The sequence below is a fragment of the Phyllopteryx taeniolatus genome, chromosome 14 (genome assembly GCF_024500385.1).
Source record: "Phyllopteryx taeniolatus isolate TA_2022b chromosome 14, UOR_Ptae_1.2, whole genome shotgun sequence".
Lineage (NCBI taxonomy): Eukaryota > Metazoa > Chordata > Actinopteri > Syngnathiformes > Syngnathidae > Phyllopteryx > Phyllopteryx taeniolatus.
The window spans coordinates 24,467,863-24,490,671 of NC_084515.1; the positions used below are offsets into that span (position 1 = coordinate 24,467,863).

Below are 22,809 nucleotides of genomic sequence, written 5' to 3' on the forward strand. Positions count from 1 at the left end.
AATTAATGAAACTCATATCTCAAGGCACCACTGTACTAATGTGCATCTCCGTTAAATCAAATTTCGGATGACTAAACAATGGTTATTTCCGGTTACAAGTTTATTTTGAAAGGTCAAGGAAGAAGTGTTTTCGCCCACTATAAGGAATTGATAGCTGCATCTTGCGTTCACGTTCCGCTGCGTGGAAAGACGTCCAACTCCTTATCCCACTGGACCTTTTTTGAGTTTTTGTAGGATACAAATTGAAAACACGTTTGTGGACTACAAATAATGTAATGGTTAATCTCATTGTTTTGTCTGGACGAAAGAGCAAAGATGAAAAGTTTCATTTTGTTCATGGCGTTTTTCTCCGCGTCTTTGCTGATGGTGAGTTCACAGCGAGTTGGATTTTATGCCGTCGCAGTCTTGATAATACAGCATGATGATTCATGAACGTAAACCTTTTTTTTTTTTTTTTAAAGAAACATTAGCATAATTATTATTGCATAAAACCTGTGAACAAAACATAAAAAACAATTATTATAAAAATAATTATAATAATAATTGAGAAAACGACCTTCAAGCAGAACTTTCATTTGACACTAATATATTTTGCATTTGTGGCACCTCAAACATCTAAACAGTGCTTTCCTACTATTAAAAAAAAAAAAAAAACACGGAGAAAGGGCTTTTAATGGCAAAATAAAACAAATACAGTGTGTACAAGTATATAACTATTGACAGTTTTCACATGTGACAATAATGTGTGAATTTAGAATTACATACAGGTCCCTCACCAAAACGGAACGATACAAAGTCTGCATCACTGCAGACGCTGAACCGATCCGCCTGTCGATCTCCCGTTCCATTCTTCCCTCACTCGTGAACAAGACCTCAAGATACTTGAACTCCTCCACTTGGGCAGGATCTCACCCCCGACCTCTAGCGGCACACTATGCAATACTGAGGCCACCGAACCAGACCCCATCTATGCCTTGGCTGCGCCTAGAAATTCTATCCATAAAAGTTATGAACAGAAGCGGTGACAAAGGGCAGCCTTGGCGGAGTCCAACCCTCACCGGAAACAAATCCGACTTACTGCCAGCAATGCGGACCAAACTCTGACACTGGTCGGACAGGGACCAAACAGCCCGTATCGGGGGGTTTGGTACTCCATACTCCCGAAGCACCCCCCACAGGACTCCCCGAGGGACACGGTTGAACGCCTTCTCCAAGTCCACAAAACACATGTAGATTGGTTGGGTGAACTCCCATGCACCCACGAGGACCCTGCCGAGGATGTACAGCTAGTCCACTTTTCCACGGCCAGGACGAAAACCACATTGCTCCTCCTGAATCTGAGATTCAACTTCCCAACGGACCCTCCTCTCCAGCACCCTTGAATAGACCTTACCAGGGAGGTTGGAAGACACCCTCCAGTCCCCCTTCTTAAAAAGGAGGACCACCACCCCAGCCTGCCAATCCAGAGGCACTATCCCCGATGTCCATGCAATGTTGCAGAGGTGTGTCAACCAGAACAGCCCCACAACATCCAGAGTCTTTAGGAACTCCAGCCGAATCTCATCCACCCCCGGGGCCCTGCCACCGAGTAGCTTTTTAACCACCTTGGTGACCTCAACCCCTGAGATAGGAGCGCCCGCCTCAGAGACCACAGACTCTGGTTCCTTTTGGGAAGGTGTGTCAGTGGAATTGAGGAGGTCTTCGACGTATTCTCCCCAACCACTCACAACGTCCAGAGTCAAGGTCAGCGGTCAGAGAGTCCAACCCCTCTTAAGAGGACTGAGACCAGAGTCCAAGCTGTGTGTGGAGGCAAGCTCGACTGTATCTAGTCGGAACTTCTCCACCTCACACACCAGCTTGGGGTACTTCACCTGCCAGGTGCCATTCCATGTTTCTAGAGCCAGCTTTTGTGGCCGGGGATCAGATCACCAAGGTCCCTGCCTTCAGCCACCGACCAGCTCACCCTGCACCCGACCCCTATTGCCCCTCTCACAGGTTGTGTGTCCATTGGAAAGGGGACCCACGTTACCCTTTCGGGCTGTGCCCGGCCAGGACCCATGGGTGCAGGGCCAGCCAACAGGAGCTCGCCTTCGAGCCCCCCCTCTAGGCGTGGCTCCAGAGGGGGGCCCCGGTGACCCGCGTCTAGGCAACGGAAAACATCTTCCAGTATATTTAAACATCATAGGGATCTTTGGAGCCGTGCTTTGTCTGGTCCCTCACTAAGGACCTTTTTGCCATGGGTCACCCTGCCAGGAGTATAAAGCCCCTGAAAACTTAGCTCCGAGGATCCTTGGGACACACAAACCCCTCCACCACGATAAAGTGATGGCTCAAGGAGGGGGTGACGCCTCCTTCCACCCTTTCAAAAAAAAAAAACATCTACAAAAATTTCACTCCATAATATTGTCATATTATAGAGGGCTATATACAGTAGTAATGACATAATTAAATAAAATGTAAAGAATAAAACCGTTTTGCCATACTTTTTGCATCAATTCAATTAACCTTGTGCTGCTCCTTCTGGTGTGTGTGCCTTGGCCACGTGGGTGAAATAAAACATATATACGGATATACATGCAGACAGTCACAGCTCTTCAGTAAACTGCTGTGATATTAGTCGTTCTTTGCAGAGGATCAAGAATGTACTCTAAGCCTGTGAGTATTGTATTATTGTCTGTCTAAATGTGTTGCTCCATGTTTTTCTTCAAATATCAGTTGGTTAAAGGGTTATAAGACCACCACATAGATACAATTCCTTAGCACATCTATGGCATTTCTCATTATGCGTTAAGATAAAGCTAGTGGGGGAATTCTTACTTTGTTACAGTGCTCGTATCTTAGGTTTGCGTTCGTAGGTTAAAGCAGAAAATCGGCCAAACGACGGCTCGTAGTACATAGCTCATAGTACAGGAAATCATACAAGGAAAAAGGTGAGCTAAGAAGAAGTGGGACACTAAGAGGATAGAGGAGGAATACATTGAAATGTGATGTAGGGCAAAGATAGAGGTGGCAAAGGCCAAACAAGAGGCATATGATGACATGTATGCCAGGTTGGACACTAAAGAAGGAGTAAAGGATCTATAGAGGTTGGTCAGACAGAGGGATAGAGATGGGAAGGATGTGCAGCAGGTTAGGATGATTAAGGATAGCGATGGAAATGTGTTGACTGGTGCCAGTAGTGTGCTAGATAGATGGAAAGAATACTTTGAGGAGTTGATGAGTGAGGAAAATGAGAGAGAAGGAATAGTAGAAGAGGCAAATTGGCAGTTGGTCCTGATGACATTCCTGTGGAGGTATGGAAGCATCTAGGAGAGGTGGCTGTGGAGTTTTTGAACAGCTTGTTCAACAGAATTCTAGCAGGTGAGAAGATGCCTGAGGAATGGAGGAAAAGTGTGCTCGTGCCCCTTTTTAAGAACAAGGGTGATGTGCAGAGCTGTGGGAACTATAGAGGAATAAAGTTGATGAGCCACACAATGAAGTTATGGGAAAGAGTAGTGGAGTCTAGACTCAGGACAGAAGTCAGTATTTGTGAGCAACAGTATGGTTTCATGCCTAGAAAGAGTACTACAGATGAATTATTTGCCTTTAGGGTGTTTGTACAGGGAGAAGAGATAGCAAGGGTGGAGGACATTAAATACTTGGGGTCAACCGTCCAGAGCAATGGTGAGTGTGGTAAGGAAGTGAAGAAACGGATCCAAGCAGGTTGGAACGGGTCTAGGAAGGTGTTAGGTGTGTTATGTGAACAGAAGAGTCTCTGCTAGGATGAAGGGCAAAGTTTATAAGACAGTGGTGAGGCCAGCCAAGATGTACGGATTAGAGACAGTGGCACTGAAGAGACAACAGGAAGCAGAGCTGGAGGTGGCGGAAATGAAGATTGGATGTGACCAGGTTGGATAAAATCAGAAATGAGCTCATCAGAGGGACAGCCAAGGTTAGATGTTTTGGAGACAAAGTTAGAGAGAGCAGACTTCGCTGGTTTGGACACGTTCAGAGGAGAGATAGTGACACTGTGGCGACCCCTAACGGGACAAGCCGAAAGGAAAACAATATTCATTTGACACATACACGGATGTGCACAGGCGGCACGGTGGGCAACTGGTGAGCACATCTACCTCACAGTTCTGAGGACCGGAGTTCAAATCCTGGCCCCTCCTGTGTGGAGTTGGCATGTTCTCCCCGTGCCTGCGTGGGTTTTCCCCGGGTACTCTGGTTTCCTCCCACATCCCAAAAACATGCACGGTAGGATAACTGAAGACTCTAAATTGTCCATAGGTATGAATGTGAGTGCGAATGCTTGTTTGTTTCTATGTGCCCTGCGATTGGCTGGCAACCAGTTCAGGGTGTACCTCGCCTCCTGCCCGCAGTTAGCTGGGATAGGCTTCATCATATCCGCGACCCTAGTGAGGATAAGCGGTGTAGATAATGTATGGATGGATGTGCACCAATGCACACACACACGCACACACACAAATGCACGTACACACACAAATGGATGCACACACAGAAACGCACACATTCGCACACTATAAAAGTGTGATGTTAAAGTTGATTTTCCTTCCCTCTGTTTCATGTTGTCATTTTTTCAGCACAGATTCGTAATTCTGATGCTGATTGTTTGTGATGCTAATGTTGTATTTTGCTAATATTTGTGCCCCGTATAACAGGCGTGTGGACGCCACCCCACTTGCAACTTCCTTGTGGAGGTGGAGAATGATCATGCCGAGTGTGTGAAGAGACTCCAGGAGGAAGAGAGACGAGCGCCACACGAAGGTACAAACAACTCACTACAACCTAGTTCACATTGTGGACACGGCCAGCTTGAAATTGACGACAGCACACACACTGACTGACTGGATGCTCACAACATCCAGGAATACAGTAACCCTGCTTTTAAAAGCCAAATTTTATACTGTAACCCTGAATTGGAAACCCCAACACTCGTTTGAAACCCTAATTTGGAAACCCAAGACTTGTTTGAAACCCTAATTTTGAACCTCAACCTTTTCTTGAAACCATAATTTTAGACTTTAGCACGTTTGAAACTCTAGCTCTGGCTTGAATTACTTATTTGAACCCCTAGCCCCTGTTTGAAACATTAATTTAAACCCTAATACTTGTTTGAAACCCTAGCGAGGCTTGAATCCCTTATTTGAAACTTCAACCCCTGTTTGAAATCTTAATTTGAAAGCCTAACTTTGGTTTAAAACCCCAATTTCAACAGCTTTACTTGTCAAAGTAGTTTTAATGAAGCATACTTTTTACTTTTACTTGAGCATTTATGTTAAGAAGAAACAGTACTTTGACTCCGTTACAATAATCTGCATGCCACTTGCTACTTTCATTTATCAATAATTGTGTGCGCGATCTATTTTTAGTCTTTCGTTTTCGGCTTCTGCGTCAGGCGCCATTGCTCCACTCCACCGTGATTAACACAGTGATGTTTGACTCAAGTTCACCCAAAAAAACGACACAAGAAAGTCACATGTTCGCGCACAAAGTCTTCTATTGAGCTTGGCGGGCCAATCAAAGCGAGTCGTGACAGTCGCGCGCGATTCATGCTTATATCACAGACTATGGAAAACAACAGCTTTAACATGCAGCGCAGTGACTGCTCAAACTTTGATATTTCAGACCGCTTCTAACTTCTAACTTCTAACTTGTTTTGGCTGTGCATATGGCAACATTAGCACTATTTTATGGTCACAAGTCAATGTAAAACATGCATCTTTTGGTCTCTCTCTCTCTCTCTCTCTCTCTCTCTCACACACACTTTATCAATTAGTCTGGTTAGCAAACAGCTTCTTCGTTCAGTCATTTTACTGTATACAGCAAAGGACCTATGCATGTGTTGCTGTTTTTGTTTTCAATTAAAAATTGAAATGGGAGTAGGTGTGTGTGGACTCCCATTGAACATTAGTTCTAATGTGATCTGTTACTCCTGAACAAAGCCACCTGCCAGTTATAAGGAGTACTCCCTTGTGCAATGGTGACTTAGCCAAGACGGCAGCAAAAAGTCAAGTCCAGGTCAATCATGTTCAAATTTATTTCAATTGTTTAGTTTCACCTCACCTCTCAAAAAGATACTAAAATAAATCAGTTGAGTTGTACAAATTGTTGTTCACATTAATGGTGGAAAAAGTTTGAAAAGGATTTATTGAGGTCAAAAAAAGCACAAACAAGGATAATGTGAAAATGAAATAATAAAATAGTGTGCAAAATGCAGGAAAAGCAATTTTAAAAACAAAATAGAAAGATTACTAAAAAGATTTTGCTGATTTTTTTTAGGGGGAACCTATGGGGAAATTTAATTTGAGATATATGTTGTTATGAGCGTTTTGACTTACAAGTGTGCTCATGGAACAAATTCAACTCGTATCTCAAGGCTTTACCCAAGTGATTATTAAATAAAATTCAAAATTGGGGATCAAGGGTCAGAGCCAAGATAGCATAACTGTCTTGAAATCTCACAAAGTTCGTGACTCCGTCTTGGGTCAGTGTGTTCCAAATCATTCGAGTGTAGTTGATACTGATTGGTTGACAATGGTTGATTCTGATTGATTTTGTGCGATCAGAGGCAGGCTGCAAAGGCACTTGGGATAATGTCACGTGCTGGGAACACACCGGGATTGGCCAGACTGCCACCATACCTTGTCCTCGCTTCCTCACCACCGTTTTTGGCACCAATGGTAAAGTCCAACCAGGACCCACACCTCCTCCTCGTCCTACTCCTTCATTTCATTCATCAACACCTCATGCAGGGAACATCAGCAGGAAGTGCACAGCGTCCGGATGGTCCGAGGTGTTCCCCAACATAACCAGCGCGTGTGGTTCCGACACTAGCCAGGACAAGGTGCGTTCAGGGACTTCATTGACTTCAGCTGCTAACTGAATTGAATCAAAATGCTCAATTGACACTACACATTTTAGAGTAGCCTTTTATTGGGGGCTACATAATACCAAATCAGACAAGCTTTTAGCCCCGATATTGGCCCGATTTGCTATCGCAGGGGATTTCCCAGATTGGGCCTGACATATTTTGTCGAGAATGACAAAACTTCTTGTAGTGTGACATAATCAATGACCGACGCTTTGGCCTTACGATAGCCTTACGACCCCAAAATGAAAAGTCTTGGCCTTACGACCTCAAAATGAAAAGACTATCATGTTGGATTTTTTGGGAAATCTTCCTTGCTGTGTGACATACTGTATCATCAACAGCTCTCCCACAGTGCACCTTGATGTCGATCAATACAATTGCGTATTGTGAGCGGCGCATCGTCTCCCGCGCTTGCCGTTGTCAACATTTATACATGTGCACAAACCAATGTTTACCGAAGCTTTAGAGCAAGATTCGACAGAATGCCGGCATGTTTACGTACAAACGTTAGTGCTAGTACTAGCTTGCTAGGCTACATAACGTTTCGTTGCCTGCTTGCGAGTTGTATCGTATTAAAAGTATGGGAACATACCTCATATCCTCCTTGAACGGACAGGCCATAATGGCATCTCCCGAGCACCCAGTGACGGTGCATGTTTTTTCCCCTATTTTTGCACCCTCTGGTCGACAGGGGATCGTTGGGATAGTACGGCCCCCACTCCAGAATCCGAGGCATCCACCTCTACAATAAACGGAAGTTTTGGATTGGGATGAGTGAGAACAGGAGCACTGGTAAATAAAAGCTCAAGATCAACAAAAACCCGATTAAACTTCTGGGGTCCAAATAAAAGGTCTCTTTACCGATGTAAGCCTTATCAAAAGTTCCGCCTTACAACTGTAATTCCAGATGAAGCGCCTGTAGAAATTGGCAAATCCAAGGAACCTTTGCAAGTGCTTCCATGATGTCAGAGATGGCCAATCGACCACAGTCTGTATCTTGGCATGATCGGGTCTTAGCTGGCCCCCCTCCACGATGAACCCCAAAAATTTGAGATCTCTGGAAAAGATGAGAATGTCATCCAAGTAAACAAAACAGAAGCAACCAATCATATCGCGCAGGACATTGATCAGGTTTTGGAACACAGCATGGGCATTCGTAAGACCGAATGGCATCACCAAATATTCAAACTGACCCATGGAAGTATTGAAGGCTGTCTTCCATTCATCACCCATTCTGATTCTCACTAAGTGATAGGCATTACCCAAGTCCAGCTTCGTGAAGATGGTAGCAGAATGCAACGGATTCAATGCAGAGTCCAATAGTGGCAGTGGGTACCTATTCTTGATAGTAATATCATTTAGGGCCCTGTAATCAACACAAGGATGAAGCAGCTTGTCCTTATCGATGAAAAAGAGTCTTACTCCTACTGAGGATTTTGAAGGTCGAATGAGCCCCGCGGCTAGTGAGGATGAAATATACTCCGTAAGAGCTTCCTGTTCAGGTTTGGACACCTAGTATAGTTTAGCGTTGGGCAATGGAGCACCTGGAATTAAATCAATTGCGCAGTCATAATTACAACGCGGTGGCAGGGATTGGGCTCAATCTTTACCAAAGACCTTGAGATCGTGGTACTCTAGTGGTACTGAGTCTAAATTTACAGATTCCAATTTGGGTGAAACAGGAACATCAGCGTTAGGTACAGCAGATTGCAAGCAGTGCGAGTGGCAAAACAAGCTCCAATTAATAATTTTGGGGATGTCCCAGTTAATTTACGAGTTGTGCTCCTTAAGCCATGTAAGGCCCAAAACAACAGGTGCCAATTGGGTTGGCATAACAAAAAAGCATCTGGTCTTGTGATGGTTACCCGACAAGACCAACTACAGGGACTCAATCTTATGTGTAACAGTGGCAATAAGGTCCCCATTAAGATCCCTTACCTCCTTAGCATTCCCCAATTTAACCATCAAACATTTAAATGTTTCAACGACCGACAAGTCGACAAAACAATCGTTGGCCCCAGAATCCACCAGTGTTGCAACTTTAAGGCAGCTACCATTAAGAGAAATCATAAGGAGCTGAAGGCGATTAGTTGCTTGGGTGAGAGTCCTAGAAGTGGTCGAACCAGTCTCATGCGACTCACAGTTATTTGTTTGGTCCTGGGGCTTCATGGAGGTTGGCTGACTGGGCACCGTTGAGATGTAGCGGTGTGCAGACTCGATCCCGCCAGTCAGAAGTGTTTTCCTTGGGCATGATAAAACCTAGTGTCCTGGTAGCCCGCAGTACAAACATAGCCTGCCTCTCATACATCGGTTGCGTTCCTGGACGCCGAGTCTTTGACCTCCCAGTTGCATGGCCTCCTCCCCTCTTGACTGCAAGCCCGGATCCACTGAAGGAAGAGGAGCGGGGCCGAATCCCGGATCCGTCGCCACCAGCGCTGGTGTCCTCGTCGTTGCTCTCACCCACACGCTCTCATTCTTGTTCGCATAGTCGGTTATCCAGCCTTATGGTCAAACCAATAAGGTCCTCCAAACTTGTCGTTTCTTCACGAGCTGCCAGTTCATCTTTAACTATGGGGTTTAACCCTCGCCGAAAAATGCTGCAAAGAGCCACGTCTTCAAAGCCGCTCTCCGCAGCCAGAATATGGTGGCAAATAGAGTAGTCGGCCACAGTAAAAGCGTCTTGAGAAAAATCTAGTAAACGACTGCCACACTCTTTACCCTTAACGGGATGGTCAAAGACGTTCCTCAACTCCTTAACAAAAATTGGGATTGAGGAATGCATCTCGGGACGCTGATCGCTAGTTGCCATGGCCCATGTCGCTGCCTTGTCCGCAAGCAGACTCATAACGAAAGCTACTCAGGAACAAGGTGGTGGAGGAATTGTCCGCACGATCCAAGATCTCCAGAATAATGTGGTGGATATTTGGCTCGCGGGTGTTACCGGGAATAGCAGGTGGCGGGTGTGTGGGAATGCTTTGACCCGAATCTGTAACAGCAGGAGTGGCAGGAAGGAGCGTGCAAATCTAGTCAAGGCATGAGTCAAGTGAACTAAGGTTGTTAGTGTGCGCATTGATAGCTGAGTGAGCGATCATGTTTGCTAACCAATTCCCTTTGGCTAGACATATGCTCAGCGGTTGTGAGGTCCATAATGGCCGAGAAATTCTGTTATGGCTGCGTCAGACACAATACATTTGGACCCCAAAGCAAAACAACAAAAGATGAGCGTTTACAGACTTTATTCAACAAAGGGAGCACGCTCATGTGAAAAAAATAACTATTAACAGAAAGTGACATGACAGAAAGTCAACGCGAAAACCATCTAGCAGACAGGTACTTAAATAAGGACGGTGGACAGGAAGCCACAGGAGGAAAATACTAAAAGTAACTATGGGAACAAACACTAACCTACACAAGGAAGAGAAACTGGAACAGAAAAACAGCCGTTGAAAATAGCTACTGGCAGGACAGAATGAATGTGGGAATGTGCGAGAATGTAACAAAGCTGACAAGTCAATGGCAACAAGCAAAATACAAATTCTCAAGAGTTTTTCTCCTGCGTCTCCCATGCTTAAATGCACTGCTGATGACAAATCACCAGCAGCTGCATTGCGGGAGACTCCGCCCACCGACCAGCACCCAGGGACTGCAACACAAAGATTCCACACAGGAAACAAGCAAACAATACAAGATATGACAGGGAGAAGTGATCACTACCAGATTTAGATTGATTTGTGAACAACATTTGCAAGAAATTGGCCTTTTGTTTGCGTAAAGAAATTGTCTGAGATCTTTAAGTTCGTGAATGGAAGCCAAAACAAAAGTGTTGCATTATATTTTTGTTCAGTATATTTACGGTTAGGATTATGGCTTTAGGGTTGTGGTTTACATTTAGAGGTTAGGACTTAGGTGTTAGGTTTAGTGGCTCGGGTTAGGAATTAGCATAAGATTTAGTGTTGCTCTTATTGTTGTTTTCCTGGTTCTTTTGTTGATAAACTCATGGCGGGAGATAAGTCGTGTAGCAACCAAGAAGTGGCCAGATATTTGAATAATTAATAACTTTCTACGTCACAAATACACAGAAATCTTATCCGGCCATTTTACAAGCCTAATGTCCTTTATCATCTATTGCATTCATTCGACAAACCACATAGATGTCAAACTTAAACCAGGTCAAAGACTCATTTTGACCTACTGTATGTTATGCAAAAAAACAGTTGAAAGAAATGGATTTTGATGGAAGGGGACCCTTTAAGCAAGTTAACAGAGTAACACAGCAAATGATACAGCGTCAGAGGTCACTCGGTAAGTCGAGTTGACAATTGTCTCTCTCCTCACTGAGTGATCTGTCCTCTCAAAATTTCTGAACCTTTTTAACTTCTTTTTCTACCTGCCCGTGTTGATACAAAATGAGGAGAATTTCCAGTTTCCATCTCAAGACCATTTGGCTCAGACTTGAATTGCTTTTATAAAATAGCTCACTCATACAGGTGATAACCTTTCAGAAAGGAAGTGTGTGGGTGCTTGCTTGAAACATTTGAGACAATTGATGTACAATATGTTTAGGACTGATGCAAAAAAAAAATCAGGTGATTTTTGCCTTTTTTTTTTTTTTTTTACATATTTACACATTACAACATAAGATAGAGATATTGACAGCCACATTAAACAAAATACAAGAAATAAAGAGTAAAACAAAAACAGCCACAATGCACGAACATAAAATGTTTTAACATCTGAGAAAGGCATCTCTGGTTTTTATTTTGAAGTCATCACTTCATGGCAAAGAAAATAATGGAATAGAACAAATGTGATTGAAAATTAAAGGAAATCATCCATAAATAATTTTTTGCCAGTAACTTTACTCATTAGTTTGCTTCTCTACTGCAATTCCTTTATGGCCTAAATCGAGAAATACATTTATCAGTTAATGCTTTTTTTGCATGTTTTGTACTTGAAAATTCCTCTCTGTTGTAAAGTTAAACAAAAACTAAAGGACAAAGTATTTTGAAACAGTAAAATGTTCTGCATGTAATTCATATTTTTGTTGTTGTAAGTGTTAAAGGACCAAAAAAAATAACCTTATTTTATTCATTATATATATTTTTTATTAATCGGCCGACTAAACGGTTATCTGCATATATTCTGCCTAATATTGAAATCTGTATCAGCCTAAAAAAAATCCTTATCAGTTGGACCCTAGTACAAAAATAATATCTAACAGTTAGGGTTTAGGGCTACTTTAGAGTTAAAGCTAGCATTATGGGTTATGGTTAGAGTGGGCAGTAGAGTTAGAGGTTAAGATTAGTTTTAATAATAATAATAACAACAGTAATGCATTAACAAAAATTTGCTCAAAAGGTGGCATCGTCGTGTTGTTGTTTTTTGGCAGTACTTCTCCGCTAATTGCAGCTCCCTGCCACGGTTCTGGGTTCAATTCAGTTCAGTTGGGGTCGTCGATGTGTCGTGAATTCACCCTTGTGTTTGTTCACTTAACTGGATAAATTACTACATTGTGACACTCAGACACAAGGGAGAGCGACACAAGTTTCGATCCACAAACCCAATCACGATGCTAAGCTAACGTAGCATCCAAAGGTCAACCAGCGCATCACCTGAAAATGTTTTCGGCTGATACAAACATTGTGACCAAGAGTTTGTAGCTACTTAGCTTAGTTAGCGTAGCATAGTTGTTAGCCCCACTGTTGCCATTTTAGCACTTATTGTTAGCGTCATTGTTAGCAACGTGGCTAGAACCACTCTTGGCATAACCACCACTATTAGCATACAGTAATTGCTTTTAGCATCATATTTAGCAATGTTCTTCACACCCCTTTTTAGTGTTTGTGTGTTGTGTGGGTGTTCAGCTGGTGTTCTACGTGCTAGTGCAGACGTTGTACACACTGGGCCACAGCCTGTCCCTCATCTTCCTCACCACCGGGAGTGCTGTCCTTTGCTTCTTCAGGTGAGACACAATCTTCTCATCATCCTCCTTCACAGCAGAGGGTGCACTTGAGCTTTTGTAAGATGAAAAAAAAGGATTACGACACTTACGGGAAGTGAGCAGTGCGGAAAACGTGGACTAAAGTTTTGCGACAGCTCCAGGAAGTGAAGAAACATTTGGACACATGTAGAGTTTACCTTCCCAAAAACGTTTGGGACAAACATTGGGAGTGATTAAGTGGAATTTGAACTAAAGTTTTGCGACACGGGCAGGAAGTTGAAAAGTGCAGAAAATCTGGACAAAAAAAATGGGACACTTACAGGAAGTCAAGAAAATGCAAAGCTTGACAAATATATTGGAAAACATACAGGAAGTGAAGAAAATTTTTATTTTAGCCGAAAGTATTGGGACACATGGAAGCATCCAATTGCCCAAAATGTCTTGATAAGGAAAACAATTTAAATTCAGTTCATTAATCTAACTCCTGATGATTCATTTGCATAATGTCCGCACATAGTATGTCTGGAAGGAAGCCAAATCCAGACTGTTGTGTTGAAGAAGATCACGGTGATGATCTGAATGTGTGACATCACTCGCTCATTATTGTTATGCAGGATTAGGAAAAGCGAGAAAAACATTTGATTGTGTAGGAAATGAAAAGAGGCTGCCGTTTGCACAACAGCCTCCGAAATCTCAAAATTGTCCATGGCTTCGACGCCTTGAGGACAACTTGCCTCATAACAATAGAGAGATTAACGGAGGCCCTAATATGGGCTTCTCACTTCCTGTGTGTGGGGTTGTCTTGAGATACAACGCCGTATGGCAACTCACTTCACAGCAAAAAGCAGTTTTGTTTTTGTTTTTTGTTAAAAAAAGAGGCTGTTTATTGCTACTCCCAGATGAAGCTTACTGTCAAACATACAACAAAGACAATTACATGTTGTGTATTTAACACAACCAAACAAAGTTGCCTTAAGAATGGCCTGCTAGCTTAATGCTAAGATAAAATGGACAATGCAATTGACATGCTAACAGTTAGCATAGATAGTCACGGTTGTAGAACTCTTCAAGCGACGGATATTTGGACACATAAAGTGGAGCAACACGTCAACAGACGTCACAATACTCACAGCTATTTATTCTTTATCCTCTGCAAAGAACAACTAAAATTAATTCAGTTTACCGAATCCGTATGTTTGTGTTGCACTGGACTCAGGTAGCCAAAGTGCGGATACCAGAAGACACACAAATCACAATGTCCATTGAATTGGGGGCAAAAAATTTGGAGAAGATTTTTTCATTATTTAAATTCTATATAATTATGTCATTATTACGTGTTTTTACAAAGTACAATATTATAGAGTGCTATTTTTCTCACTGAAAAAAACACAAACACAAAATGTTGGGTTTTTGGGGGGAGTCTCGAACAGATTAATAGCATTTCCTTTCATTTCAATGGGGAAAGATGATTTTAGATAAGAGTTTTTTTGGCATGGTTGCACAACAAATGCAAGTTGTATCTCAAGGCAGCATGTACCGTAATGGTGACGATTGTGATTTGGCCCACAGGAAGCTGCACTGCACCAGGAACTCCATCCACCTCAACCTGTTCCTGTCCTTCATTCTGAGAGCGGCCGCTGTGCTGGTGAAGGACCACTTTCTCTTCGGCCGCGCGGCGCATTGCTCTGCTCAGCCCTCGCTGGTGAGACGCTTCATTTGGTACACCCACAAGCACGCGTGACTCAAACACTGCTTTGCCTGCTCATTTGCATTTTTCCTCTTTGTGGCAAGGACTAATCTAGAAAGTGTTCTTGGTGGAATGTGAAATCCTCTGACAGGGAATGCTGAGCCGTCTTCTGATGAGTGTTGAAACTGATAAGCATCACAGCCTCATTAACGCTGCGTGTGTGTGTGTCAGGTGGCGTGTCGAGCCAGCCTGGTGTTGTTGCAGTACTTCATCATGGCCAACTTCTTCTGGCTGCTGGTGGAAGCCTTGTACCTCCACACCCTCCTGGTAGCCATGTTCTCACAGAACACACACTTTGTGGTCTACATGCTCATCGGATGGGGTAATCCACATTTCTGTATCTAACCACTCAACTTTATTTAATCACGACTATATACAGTATATCCATATTACTTTATCTAATCACATTACTAAATCTAATAACATTACTGGATCTAACCACATGACTATATTTATTCACATGACTATAGCTATCCACATTACAGTGGTGCCTTGAAATGCAAGTGACCTGTCTTACAAGTTTTTCGAGATACGAAAAATTTCACTGTTCGGAGAAATTTGCAAGCAAAAACTCGAGATACGAGCACTGTACGGTGCCAGCAAACTTCACAACAAGCCGCAATTTGGCAGATAGTGAACAATTCTTTAAAAAAGAGGCTTCAATTTGATTATTGTCACTCCCACATTGCCTTAATGTCTGATAGCTTAATGCTAACACATAATGGGAAATGCCATAGACAGGCTAACAAGTGGCCTTTTGTTATAACCCTACAAGCAAGGGCTATTTGAACACAAACGGTAGAGCAACACATGTAGACGGGTAATAAAACAATATTCAGAGGCCTATTTTCTTTATCCTCTCCAGAGAACAACTAATATTAGTTTGGCTTACTGAAAAGTTGTGACCACCTTCTTTTATCTGTCTGTATTATACTGAGGCGGCACGGTGGTCAACTGGTTATCACATCTGCCTCACAGTTCTGAGGACCGGGGTTCAAATCCTGGCCCCCCCTGTGTGGAGTTTGCGTGTTTTCCCCATGCCTCCGTGTGTTTTCTCAGGGGTACTCCGGTTTCCTCCCACATCCCAAAAACATGCGTGGTAGGTTGATTGAAGACTCTAAATTGCCCGTAGGTGTGAATGTGAGTGCAAATGGTTGTTTGTTTATATGTGCACTGCGATTGACTGGCAACCAGATCCGGGTGTACCCTGCCTCTCGCCCAAAGATACCTGGGATAGGCTCCAGCATGCCTGCGAGCCTAGTGAGGAAAAGCGGTACAGAAAATGGATGGATGTATTATACTGCCCCCAGGTGGCTAAGGCATATGGGGAAAATCAATTTCATATATGAGTAAATTGAGTAAGGAGCTTGGTCACTCAGTGAATCAAACTCGTAAGAGAAGGTACCGCTGTAATTTATTGTCGTTGTTGCATTGTATTGAGCCAAAGCAGTGAGATATTTGATTCATATTTGATGCAGGAATCCCGAGCGTCATCGTGTTCACATGGGTGCTGATGAGGATTTATCTGGAGGACACAGGGTGAGTGACAGCCCACCATAGCCAATTACAAGGGCGGGGGGGGAATAACTGTCCCAGGGCCCTTGGCCCTCTGGGGGACCCTGGCTGTCCGGCAGTAGGGAGGGAAGGAATGGAAACTCCGTCAGCACCCACCCCTGAAGGCCCATAATCTGGTACTACGTCTCTGCATGCCGGCATGTCTTTTCAATTTGTTTCTGAATGTTTACGTGTGGTGTGATGCTTCACGTCGTTGCACACTTGATTTGAAACACTTGTCAGAGTGTCCGTGTTGTTAACCAACTGCTCCTTCTTGACTGAGCTAAAAGCTAAATGTGTGTTGTTATTGTCAGGTGCTGGGAGAGGAATGACAACCCAATACCCAACTGGGTCATCAATGGACCTATTGGACTGTCGATTGTGGTAGGAGGAAACAGCAAATTTTTTTATCATAGTTATTTTTTTTGTAAATTAATACATCTGTTTGTATCCAATCATTTGCTATAGTGCTCATTATGGTAAGGTTGAGCTGGAGCATATTCTAGCTGACTTTGGTCAGGAGACGAGACTGGTCGCCAGTCAATATCCAGGCACATATCAACAAACAAATATTCATAATTACAATTACAAGTCTTCAATGAAGCTAACATGATAACAGGTTTTTGGAATGTGAAAAGAAGTCGAGATTCAAACCCAGAACCTCAGAAGTGCGATGCAATTATACTAAATACTTCTTTAGTCAGTAGACCTTGTGTACTGCATTCTGCATCTGCTCTGTACAATTTCTCCTCTTCCAGAACCAAATCAACTGATCCTTTGTGGCTCATTTTTTTACATGTTTTGATGGTTTTTCTTTATGGATATTTTTCAGGTAAACTTCCTGCTCTTTATCCGCATCATTCGCATCTTGGTGCAGAAGCTGCAGTGTCCCGACGTGGGTGGCGGCGACCACTTGCAGTACGGGTTGGTACCTCGCCTCACGTCGCTGACTCACACATTTACCACGCTTAATCTACTTTGTTGTTCTCTAGTCTGGACAGATGACATGTTTGGTCTTTGGGGTTTACTCAAGTGTCGTGGTGGGCAAGTGAAGCCTCATGAAGCACTGAGGCTTTCCTAACAATTGTGCCGAAAAAGATTCAAAGCTTCAATGATGGTGACAACTGGTGGACAACTGAAGCACTGGCACTGTTTCCCTTCCATCCATCCATCCATTTTCTTTATCGCTTATCCTCACTTGGGTCGCGGGCTGCCGGAGCCTATCCCAGCTATCTTCGGGCGGGAGGCACATAGAAACAAACAACCATTCGCACTCACATTCACACCTACGGGCAATTTAGAGTCTTCAATCAACCTACCACGCATGTTTTTTGGGATGTGGGAGGAAAACCGGAGTGCCCGGAGAAAACCCACCATCGGTCACGTGACGCTGGTGTTTTGATACAAGCTCCAACACAACGTTTCGAATCACTCCGCTTCAGGAAGAGTGACACAAGCTCCAAAGCGTCGGTATCATTTGCCCATCACTACTCAAGTGTTTCTTTGTTACTTTGATTATTGGTTTTTAGGACTTTTCATTTTTTCCATGTGCCTTGGTTGCCGGTTTTTGTAAATAAATCCTTTTTTTGTAATTCCTGCACTCCTGCCTGGCCTCCCTGCTTCCAAGTTTTGACATGCCTTCCAACGCCGTAAAAGGCCCGAACCTGACAAACTGTCTGAGAAGTGTCTTAAAAATCCACCTCTTCCCTCACTGTGCGGAAGTCATGCGTCATTTTGCGTGAAGATTTTAAAGTCTCGATGTTTTTAGACAGTAACTAAAAATAGTTAGGTTAGATACATTTAAGTTTGCCTGTTTTTTTTAAAAATGGATCGCTGTGATGATTTGGTGCAGGAGGAACTGGTCAGTTGTCATCTTGGAAATTCTTGGAAGATTCTGCCCGACAGCGATGATATACTGTAGTATCATTTTTTTATTTCGATTTGTTGAAGTCTACTTTAGATAATTTCATTTAAATTTTTTTATTATTATTATTATTTTTTTTACTTTTCAGGCGGTTGGCCAAGTCGACTCTCCTGCTCATTCCGTTGTTTGGGATCCACTATGTGGTCTTTGTGTCGCTCTCGGAATCCATGGCCGAAGACTACAAGATCTTTTTCGACCTGGCCCTCGGATCCTTCCAGGTGCTCCCACAGACTGACTGTTTTGTTTTCACGAACCTGTGTCTGTTAATTTTGTATCTCCTATGTTACGGTACGGTGGACGACTGGTTAGCACATCTGCCTCACAGTTCTGAGGACCCGGGTTCAAATCCGGCCTCGCCTGTGTGGAGTTTGCATGTTCTCCCTGTACCTGTTTGGGTTTTCTCCAGGTACTCCGGTTTCCTCCCACATCCCAAAAACATGCATGGCAGGTAAATTGGAAACTCTAAATTGCCCATAGGTGTGAATGATTGTTTATATGTGCCCTGCGATTGGCTGGTGACCAGTCCAGGGCGTGCCCCGCCGCTCACCCGGAGTCAGCTGGGATGGGCTCCAGCACCCCCTTGACCCTAGTGAGGAGAAGCTTTATGGCATGAACGTTACGGTACTGACGAATAAGATTGTACAGTTTATGTTACTATTCCTCACAATCATGTTGATTTGTCATCATTTTCAATGGTAAATCACTTGCATTTTAATGCCTTTCAGGGTCTGGTGGTTGCCATCCTCTATTGTTTCCTCAACAGTGAGGTCTGTACTCCACTTTTGAAAGCAGAATTCCCATATTGCCAGCCGTTTTAGAGCATTTTGCCCTACCAAATATGTTCTGTCACAAAATAAGAACAAAATATACCGAAGGAAAAAGTAGACTCTCTTTCACCTGAAAGTTTTTTAGCTTTTTCATTTCTTTAGTAATCAGCAGTAGAACATGGGTTGGTTTCAGTAAAAACACAATTTTATGACCAAAAAATAGAGAAAACGAGCTTTTTGTGAAAAGAAACGTGAAGCAGAACAGGGACTTTTACGCTAATAATGTTTGCTTTTGTGACACCCCAAACTATAAAAACAACAAAAACAAGACTAACAACTTTTGATGGCAAAATAATCCATTAATTACAGATACACAACTAAGAAACGTGCCTCGAGCGACGCCGACTCGCGACATGGCCTGAGTTGAATGTCATTAGCTATTTTACATGGCGTTCACCATTCACTCCAAGCACTGCATCATCTTTTCTCACGGCCACGACACAGACTTTCTACTACCTACTGCGACATACTGTGTATACCATACATATACACATGCTCTGTTCTTTTTCTTTTACTCAAAAGATGTGCTATCTCAAATCCCAAGCAATGTAATGACACCATCTGCTGGCATCTGTTCCTTATTAGTTATGTAGAAGCTTGACTTTCAGAGACGAGCTGGGCGAGACACTTGCACGTAAAGTAAAGTAATAACATACTTTACGAATATACTGTATTTGTCAGTGGCAGTAAACAGTTGGATTCCAGTTGACGAATAGGAATGTCCACGTTAGTGAATGTGTTAAGAGCAACCTTGCATTTTGTAAATTCCTTGTTTATTGCAGTTTCTTCCCATAAATTCTCATGGGATGCGTCCAACTTTGAAATTTCTCTAAAAGTTAACACTGATGTGCGTCTGTGTGTAGGTGCAAGGCGAGCTGACGAGGAAGTGGCGTAGCTTGTGTGTGGACTGCAGCCTGAAGCGAGCTCAGCGGTTAAGCATCACACTGGCCTCTGGGAAAGGTTCTGAACACACGGTCCACTTCCAACGCACCTCCAGAACTCAGTCCATCCTCCAGTCTGAGACCACCGTGCTGTGACCGTGCTGCCTAACTGTCAATGCTTCTGAATGGTTGTCAAATGTACTAACCCTTTCTCGCTGAGCTGGTTTGGAGCCACTGTGAACCCCCAGTTATCGCTGGTGATGTGTTTCAGATGCACCTGCAATAAGTAAACCATCTGTGAAGAGAGAGCATAGAAACATTTTGAACCATTTTATCCCTTCCACACACTTGAAACAATTTTAAACTTATTTAATCACACTTAAACTTAGCACATTTCAAAGTATTCGTTATCAAATTCAAAATGAGAGAATATTTGCAAAAACAAAAAAACAATCTTCATCAATTTGAGCATTAAATATCTTCTTTGTAGTGTATTCAATTAAATGTAGTTTAAATAATTTGCAACTCATTGTACAGTGGACCCTTGATAGAATGGACTAATAACAGTTATTGTAAATTTATATGAAAAAAAGCTTGTTTGAAATGTTACCATACCGGTGTGCTTGGTCATGGTGACATTGTTGACGTACAGTACTCAACATAGGCAAGTCGCTTTCATAAGCCGTGAGGAATTGGTGTGCTTCCTAGATCCAAATCCATTTTCTAAAAAAAACTTATTGTACCAAAAGTAGCATGTTCCAGACTCCAGAGACTTGTTTTGTATTCCTCAGAGTTAACGCTGCAGCCATGCCACACTCTCAACGCACAATAGACGATGGAACCGTCATCACGTGGCCGCCACGTCAATGCCCCACATTCAACATGGCTGCCAATGGACTATCATTCATTCCTTTTCTGTACCGCTTATCCTCACAGGGGTCGCAGGCGTGCTGGAGCCTATCCCAGCTATCTTTGGGCGAGAGGCGGGGTAACCCTGAACTCGTCTCCAGCAAATCGCAGGGCACATATAAACAAACAACCATTCGCACTCATATTCACACCGACAGGCAATTTAGTCTTCAATCAAATTACCGTGCATGTTTTTGGGATGTGGGAGGAAACGCAGAGAAAACCCACGCAGGCACGAGGAGAACATGCAAACTCCACACAGCCGAGGCTGGATTTGAACCCAGGTCCTCAGAACAGTGAGGCAGATGTTCTAACCAGTCATCCCCTGTGCTGCCATCTGTTGGACTTGAATGTAGTCAAATTGTATATCTGTGACCTGGAAATACATCAGTCCCATTCTCTGCGTGCATTGTGCCACAGCGCCAGTAAACAACAACGGCCAATTCTGGAACTGACAGACTTTGTCAACGGCATTTTAAGTGACAAATCGAAGCTAATCGACGGTCTGTTTTATCCGATATCCGTTATATCAGGTCCACTGTATTGTTTTTATTTATGTTTTAGACAAGGTCACAACTTCATTGGAATTGGGGTTTGTGTATTGAACACAGTCACTGCCATTGACTGCTTGACAAGTCAAATATCCATGTTAACTGGGAGGGCTGGCACTGAACACACAAATGTTGACCAAAGCCATATATCAACAAAAGTCTACTAGCTTAATGCTAATGTATAATGCTGAAAGCCATAGACGGGCTAGCAGAATTTAGCATACATGTGACTTTGATTATAAACTTTCAAACAACTCCTACCTTTACACACAAGGAACAGCAACACATGGAAACAGAGCACACAATAATACTCAAAGGCATATTCCAGTAGTATCCTGTATGTGTTTGGATTGAAGTGCTGGTTTCAAGCCTGGGTTAGGGTTTGAAACGAGGGTTAGGGTTTCACAGTATTGTTTTAAGCCAGGCCAATGCAGTGTTTCAAGTCAGGGATGCCTTTTCGAATAAGGATTAGGGTTTCAAGACAGTGTTAGAATAGGAAATGATGGTTTGAAGCCTGGGTTAACATTCCAAACCAAGGTTCGGGTTTTGATTTCAGTTTTAAAGCCTCGGTTAAGGTTTTTAACTCTGTTTTGGCAGTGTGAACGGTAACTGGCACCAGCTCAGTTTGAAAGGGATCGTCTCTGGTTAAATATGAGCGCCTCTATGAAGTCACCTGTACGTTTTCACAAGTGTTAACAATAGAAGAAAAAAAAATAGTATTATAGTACTATCTAGGCTGAAGGCAATCATGCTACCAATTGTTCAACTTTTATTAGGTGCAAGACTCCACTCATCTATTTGGGGCACACATAGTCATCGAAGTCCCATAATGTGTTTCATTGGTCTCCTTAATTAACAGAGACGTGCACACAGATACCTCTAGTGGTGCTCTGGCATTGGCCTTTTTTCCCTGGATGACAAAACTGTCCTTTTGCCTGGAGCCCTTTTTTTTTTCATCAATATAAGAAAAAAAAACAAAAACGACAAAGAAACTTATCACTTGATCCATGCAACAAACAAGATGTCAGCATACATTTACAGTATACAAATGTAAATACTTGTTGAAAGTGTGTCAAAAAAGTGTTTTATACGATGTGAGGTGTAAATAAGTGTTTAAAGTGTGCTAAGACAATGAATGTCGGTCACGTTGTTATAAAAGTTGTAACTGTCCTTTTGTGCCTGTGTCCATCTATCACTCACTGGCGTATCTGTATAATCTCAAAATGTGACTTTAAAACACACTTAGACCTGTAAAAAGACTATTAAAATGTATTCCTTCGCACTTGTCTTCCTCTCTTGCTGTTAAATGCTACCATATAATCCAAAGCACCAGACGGGCTGGACGAAATTGGCATGGCTGTTAAATAATTATAAACTTTTAAATACATTTTTAAACCTAACAAAAGAAGAGGATTAAACATAAATGTTCTACCAAACCACAAAATTTGCTAACATATACTGTAACTCCAAATGCCATACACAGGCTAACAGAAATTAGCATTGCTGTTACATAATACAGTATACCATACAGTATACAGCATAAACCTATTATAAACAACTGATACTTTAACACACATGGAGCAGCAATACGAGACTCC

At 42.8% G+C, this 22,809-nt stretch overlaps 1 protein-coding gene and 1 long non-coding RNA gene across 5 annotated transcripts in view; one reads left to right on the top strand and one right to left on the bottom strand.

The window, feature by feature from the left end:
* On the top strand, nucleotides 1-22,493 carry LOC133488421 (vasoactive intestinal polypeptide receptor 2-like). Of its 4 annotated transcripts, XM_061796224.1 has the most exons (13): nucleotides 1-366; nucleotides 4,665-4,770; nucleotides 6,573-6,686; nucleotides 6,759-6,850; nucleotides 12,742-12,839; nucleotides 14,388-14,520; nucleotides 14,737-14,887; nucleotides 16,044-16,104; nucleotides 16,434-16,503; nucleotides 16,952-17,043; nucleotides 18,132-18,261; nucleotides 18,769-18,810; nucleotides 19,734-22,493. In XM_061796224.1, exons 1-13 carry the CDS (start codon nucleotides 316-318, stop codon nucleotides 19,905-19,907), a joined length of 1,314 nt encoding a protein of 437 aa, XP_061652208.1. In that variant the 5' UTR covers nucleotides 1-315; the 3' UTR covers nucleotides 19,908-22,493. The 4 variants fall into 4 exon arrangements, with proteins under 4 accessions (XP_061652208.1, XP_061652206.1, XP_061652207.1 ...); XM_061796222.1 differs by having other exon boundaries at nucleotides 6,573-6,850; XM_061796223.1 differs by lacking the exon at nucleotides 18,769-18,810 and having other exon boundaries at nucleotides 6,573-6,850.
* The window catches only part of LOC133488422 (uncharacterized), an 18,074-nt gene continuing 5,202 nt past the window's right edge, over nucleotides 9,938-22,809 (bottom strand). The window contains exons 2-3 of the long non-coding RNA XR_009791660.1: nucleotides 19,958-20,046; nucleotides 9,938-12,891 (exon numbers count right to left, since the gene is read on the bottom strand). This is a non-coding gene — a long non-coding RNA (uncharacterized LOC133488422). The remainder of the gene's footprint in view (nucleotides 12,892-19,957; nucleotides 20,047-22,809) is intronic.

Coding starts and splice junctions, on each gene's coding strand:
- LOC133488421 (XM_061796222.1), top strand. CDS start 316: ATGAAAAGTTTCATTTTGTTCATGGCGTTTTTCTCCGCGTCTTTGCTG. Junction 12,840..14,387: donor GCTGTCCTTTGCTTCTTCAG/GTGAGACACAAT, acceptor TTTGGCCCACAG/GAAGCTGCACTGCACCAGGA. Junction 14,888..16,043: donor CTACATGCTCATCGGATGGG/GTAATCCACATT, acceptor TATTTGATGCAG/GAATCCCGAGCGTCATCGTG.